Source organism: Loa loa (assembly GCF_000183805.2).
Source record: "Loa loa unplaced genomic scaffold supercont3.156, whole genome shotgun sequence".
NCBI classification, from domain to species: domain Eukaryota; kingdom Metazoa; phylum Nematoda; class Chromadorea; order Rhabditida; family Onchocercidae; genus Loa; species Loa loa.
Window position 1 is genome coordinate 24,039 of NW_018108336.1, and position 6,316 is coordinate 30,354.

General features: G+C 28.6%; 1 protein-coding gene across 1 annotated transcript in view; it reads right to left on the bottom strand.

Annotated features, from left to right (window-relative positions):
• Nucleotides 1-5,760, bottom strand: part of LOAG_17932 (biotin protein ligase 1) — a gene marked incomplete at its 5' end in the record, with an annotated part of 6,610 nt that extends 850 nt beyond the window's left edge. The window contains 10 exons of the mRNA XM_020450600.1: nt 189-261; nt 657-773; nt 1,080-1,194; nt 2,331-2,494; nt 3,432-3,496; nt 4,170-4,247; nt 4,344-4,504; nt 4,867-5,081; nt 5,239-5,311; nt 5,695-5,760. Of these exons, the coding sequence (XP_020305696.1) occupies nt 189-261; nt 657-773; nt 1,080-1,194; nt 2,331-2,494; nt 3,432-3,496; nt 4,170-4,247; nt 4,344-4,504; nt 4,867-5,081; nt 5,239-5,311; nt 5,695-5,760 (1,127 nt within the window). The remainder of the gene's footprint in view (nt 1-188; nt 262-656; nt 774-1,079; nt 1,195-2,330; nt 2,495-3,431; nt 3,497-4,169; nt 4,248-4,343; nt 4,505-4,866; nt 5,082-5,238; nt 5,312-5,694) is intronic.
• Between the last annotated feature and the right edge of the window lie 556 nt (nt 5,761-6,316).

Sequence of the window (6,316 nt, forward strand, 5' to 3'; positions counted from 1 at the left end):
TGAATTTAATTTCAAAATATTGAAAGTTCCATTCAGGAAGAAATTTGCTATTTATTTATTCGTTATTAGTAATAACCACTAAAAAAAATGTATTACCCATTGCAGAATACATCATAATGTCTCAGTAATCTTGAAATTAAAAATTTTAATTAAAGTCACGAAATCTAACATTCACTGGTACTGTATACCTGTGCAGCCAAAATCGATAGTAATGCTTGAAAAATGCATTCTCACCCTCATTTTCATATAAATCGACATAATCTGCAAAACTGTACAATTGAAATTCCTGATAACATAACTACACAGTGGATAACATAACTTGATATTATTTTTAAAACTCGTGGAAGTGGAAAGTTTACAGTGCGCATCGTTTTGGTCAAGTTTACGGTGTTCGTCGTCTTAATCTACATATTGTTTAAATCAATGATTAAAAATGGCCAAGAAATAATCCCAAGAAGATGGCAGGCAAAATCATCCGAAAAATCTATACCTTTACGTATTTCGCAGGCTTATTATACCTATTCTGTCAATATTTTCCTCCTCTCTTACCCTTCTTTCTAGGCTAATATTCAGTCCTCCATATTACTCGAAAATCTCTCTCTCCTCTTAAAAAATTATATTTAATTGAATTCCAGTTAAAAAAAATAACAACTTACATTGAAATTTGTTCAGAGTATTGGCAATGTAATCCTCTTGCCGTATCCTTAAATCGGCAGGTAAAAGATCATTAATACAGGTAGTCGGTTTACTGTTCGACAAATTCAATCCAGAACCTGTAATTATAAAAATAAGATTATAAAAAGGCATTGTTGTGTCAATCAATCAGATCTTATTGTTCAAGAAAGTAATAAAGTTGAATTTATTACCTATTTACTCTTACTTCAATTGTTCGATTAATTTGAAAAATGAATTATATCAGGTATTATTGCATGAAATCCCTTCAACAAATCCGACCTTATCATTTTATCACAATGCGATAATATGTAAGACTAAGCATTATTATATCATTATGAAGCTTATTCTTGATAGTTTCAAATAAAACAAGAAAAAAAAGCCATATATTCAATTTAAACATTTACCAATTGTACAAATGGTTTTATCATTAATTGTTGTTGCATTCACAATTAAACCACCCACTTTACATGTTCGACCATAGTAAATATCATTTGGCCATTTAATTTTCAACGGAAAATTCTGCAATATATTTGATCTAATAACGGCTATATTGTAATTTGACAGTTAGATTTTTTTCACCTAAATTTTGCAATGGTTTACAATGAAATGTAAGAAATATTAGAAAAATGTATTAAAAAAAATTGTCTCCCGATATTTAATTATATCATCCGAAGGAAAAACATAGGATGCAAAAAAAATATAAATTAATCAAAATATTATGGTAAAATTTTCCATCAAAACATTTTTGCTTGCAAAAAGTAAAAATCTTGTTTGCAAATTTGTTTGCAAAAAACATTTATCAAATTATATATTTCATATGTCATCGTTATGCGGTAATGTTAAACTGCATGAAAGAATATCAAGCAAAAAAAAAAAAAGATAAAGGAAAAGATGAGTTTAAAAGATAAGGAAAGAGATGAGTTTAAAAGATAAAGGAAGAGATAAATTTGAGAGATAAAGGAAGAGATGAGTTTTTTAAGGTTTTATTTTAGTTGCATAGTAAGAAATAATTTCATAAAGAATCATGAAAAATTATGTTTTCATTTCTAAAAAAAAGATAAACATATCATGCTTAACATGATAAGATCGATATAAAATATGGTAATCTGATAATTAGATCTTCCTACGCAACAATACTATTCTTCGATTTAGCAAACCAACCTATATGTAGTATATCAAATGATGGAAAGTAGTAAAGACAGAAAAAAACTTTCCTTTTGAACCTTTAGAATCTGTTAACCTGCATAACATACCATAGGTTTCACAAAAATATCCCACTAATCAGTGTTTATCATCTTACAATCAAAAGCTATTAAATGTGATATAAATCAGACACTATTTGGATAATAGGGAAAGTTTTAGCTACAAATTTTTGATTAATCTTAAACAAATAACACTAATTCGTCTTCTAATTATTTATTTAAACAATGAGCATGGATGGTTATCGTAAAGTTGAAAAAAAAAAGTAGGAGTAAGTGTGGAAAGTACTATTATGGATGGTTTAGATTTGAAAGATAAAGGAAGAGATGAGTTTTTTTTTTAGCTTACTGTTCATCACTATTAATCGATAAAAGGTTGGAAATTAAATAAATACGAAAAATTTCAAAATTAGAAAGAAGAATTTCCTAAAATTAAAATATATCAGTCTTTATTACCTCTAATTCTTTCCGAAGTGAGCAAATGCCACTGACAATTGCAACACAGAAAATATGCTGAATAATGCCAACATTATTACTAAGAGAGGATCCGGATGATAACATGTAATTAAATGTAAACATTGCGCATCCAACTGGACTAAGCCATTGATTTCCTGATCGACCTGAAAATAATACATTATTATAACTTATAGATATATCATATAAACAAAGTTATAGCTGAAATTTCAAACTAAAAATAAAAAGAATTTACCCAGTGAGTTCATTTATCTACCATTCTCTCATCCATGATAGAAATACTATTAATTATCATTATTACTAAAGGCACTGCTGCTAGGATAAAAATTTTATTTCTTATTAAAATGTTTCGCTCGAAATTTTATTCTCTCCTCTAAATTCTGATAAATAGTTGAATCATAATGTCACTGTAAACTGAGAAAATATTCAGCTTGTCGAGAAACGCTGAAATATTTATGTGCTATAAAATATGTCAAAATAAGATATTTTGTATCATAGAAATATTTTGGATTAATCGATGTAAATTCGAGATAATATAAATTTGTTGTTGTATAAAAAGTGTTTTTGAATTGAAATATTTCCCAGACAAATGGCTTATTACACAACAAATGAAAACATAATTTTTGATCCTTAAGTTATAAACTATATGCTCAACTCTTATTTCTCAATCTTATGATCAAATTACTTGAAATGTTTTAAATGCTGTAAAGAACTCCATTACACAAAGAGTTAGGATCATTAGATATGATCAGTTGAAATCAGTCTTGCGAATCAAGTCTCAAAATCTGAAAGATAAGTTTCCCGTGCTCCTCGATGTAAACATTGTCATATCAATGTTACCATCTGTATATGACAATGTTACCATCTGTATCTCATCAAATTCCTACTTAAACGGCAAGCCAAATCAAATTTTCGACAAATTTTTTTATAAGGATACAAGAATTCAGTAATACAATGTAATATAATATTCCTCAATAATTATTCAGTAGTCGTTCAGAAACGAAAACTCTCCGTCCATCAATAAATTTTTATCACAACTATTCGTCTGCGACAACAAACAATAAGAGAAATCACATATCTTACCCTTTCCTTTGGTTTGTTGTCGTGCGACGATCACAACTGGCTCTTCCGGCATTGCAAGTGCCAAACTAAAAATGTGCAAAAATAATAAGGAACAAATATCATTGATTCATGAATGAATTATAAGTAACTTAGAAAGTAATATATTAATTAAACAGAAAATCTTACAGTATGGAAGAAATCCAGTGTTTCAAACTTCCTGTAACTAATGATTAACGCGTGGATATTTTAAACACTAAACTTTACAATGTAAAGGAAAACTTTACGATCCCGAATCTAAATCCCGAACGTTGTAAGAAACGTAAAATAAATATAAAGTTAAACGAAATGAAAACCAAATTCACAAATACTGAATTATCTAGTGAATAAGTAATTTAGTATTAAAAGACCTGACAATAAGCTATTAATGATGTGAGCATTTTCAAGCACAATAAGCGATTTTTTTTCATAATCAGAATATTACGACCCAGAATATTACATTACACCGGCTAAAGCTGAGTAACTTAATCAGCTACTAATAATTATAAAAGACTCTAAAATGTAAAATTAGACTTATATTTGAATATTTATTACTTAAAAAGAGTCCATTTTGTAAAAAAAAAGGATAGAATTGCAGAATTTTACAATTCACTTCCAGGATTTAATATTAAAATTTAAAATATAGGCAGGTTTTTCAAGTTAATTGTTAATTTTTTTTAGTTAATTTCTAGTTAATTGAAGAAAATCAACAATATCACTCACCTTTTTCCAATATCCATTGTCGTCTCACATACTGGAATGTAAAGTAAAGCTTTGCCAAGTCTCGAAGTTTCAAGTCTCCTGTAAGTCCCTTGATTTGAATTACATTTGTGAAAGAACATTAATCTTAAACTTTTAGTAAATCAAAAAGAAAAGTGTAGGAAATTGAAAGATTACTTAAAATAAATTTCATCATCAAAACCATGCAAATGTTCTGCTCGTGTTCGAATCTCAACAGGAAGTAATTCACTTGAAACCTCTGGTAAAAGCCCATGTTTGCTGATCTGCTTGAGCAGTAGTTTTGGTTTATTGCCGAATGGTTCATTGAAGCGCATACCCTACAATGAATTCATTAATAGCTAAACTTCTTTTGCCACATCAAATTGATCAACCATTTAATTAATGCCTCAGAAGAAAAAACAAACAAACAAACAAACAATATGATTACGAAATTCATAAATAATTAGGTGAAAGAATAAACCAAACGTCTAAACTCGTAATTAAATAATCATCATAACTATAGTATGATGCTAAGAACCTTATTTATTTATCTAACAAATCAATTAGTTAATTACAAAGCAATTAGATTACTTGTTTAAAAGCAATTTGATTATTTGTCTAAATTTTTTTCGGCTATCGAAAAAATTTATCTAATTATCTAACTTTGCTGGATCAATTTGTCAAATACATGAAAACTTACTTCCATATCCCACGGCATTCGATCATATTGAAAAATAAAGTACCCTGGTGTAAGGGATGGTATCACTACATCTGTCGTGATTTTTATGGAAAGACGTAAAAGAGCATCAGCAATTAGTGTTGAGCCAGCATGAAGTAACTGTTCACTTGTCGCATCACTAAACAATGCACTTGCATGTTGCGCAGCATTTTCCATATATAACAAGAACGGACTATCTGAAATAAAACTTTAAAAAATTTCAAAAAAATAATGGTAACAAATTCTGCTTGTTATAAAATAAACAACAAAGTGGTACAGAAAAAAGACTAAAAAGTTCTTAGTAATTAACACTTAGCAATGAAAAAAAAAAGACTTCACGAAAAAGAAACAAACCTTCAGTTTTATTTAATACAACGGAATATTTATGACCACCGAAAAGATCTCTTGCATGAAAAGTTTGATTAACCTGAAAAAATTTCCAATTTTCCTATTCTAATATTATTAGGTCAGATTAAAAGTAATCTTGGTTTCTTTCTTTTTTGAACTCTTTCATATTGAAATAAATTCTAAAAAAAAAAAATCTTTTTTGTTTTATTATATGTCATTTCAGTGCTCGTTTTTCGCTCATAATAAATCGATGACAATAATTTTTTTCGTGATAATTTTTCGGTGATAATAATTTATCATCTATTTTATCAAAGAAAACAAAGTTGTGTGATCTTTTTTTATTTGAGCTTAAAAGGAGTGGAAGAAGCGTAGACAATTCACAATATTAGTCAGCAATATACAGTGATGAGAAGTGTTCCAATGATAACCTTACTAACTAGTCATCTGAAGTTGACAGTCAACCAATCGAGAGTAACTCAAAGCTGGTCTTTTTAAAATTGCCCGGGAAAGTACGGAAAAACTCAACATCAGCCATATTACACAGTATTTCGGTATTTGAAAATAGTTGAACAGATGAACAACTCATCAAATGGATAACTTATAAGGCTATAAAATGTGTCGTCTTCTTCAAACTTCCAGCAATAATTAAGCACTTATTCTATCGGATGGATAAATGACTTGCGACAAAAAGTGGACTGTTTACCATTACCAATGACTATCGCGACGCAAAGCTTCAAAACTCAAAACTGATATGGTCTCACTGCTGTCATTGTACTATACTTATCTGTGATATCGAAGATTGCTCAAAAATTGAAGAGAACCAAAACTATAACATCATCAATCGGTACCGGTCAACGGAAAAGGTCTAACTTCTTTTTTGGTGCAAACACATCTCACCGGTAACATTGGTGACAACAAAAATTGAAAGGATTGAACGAAGCTTTCTTCACCATATATATTCATTTCACTGTCATGCTTCAAATTTAAAAAGATGCGTCTATTTTAAGCCATAATGAATTTAAATTTACAAATTTACAATATACATATATATATATATATATATATATATATATATATAATAATA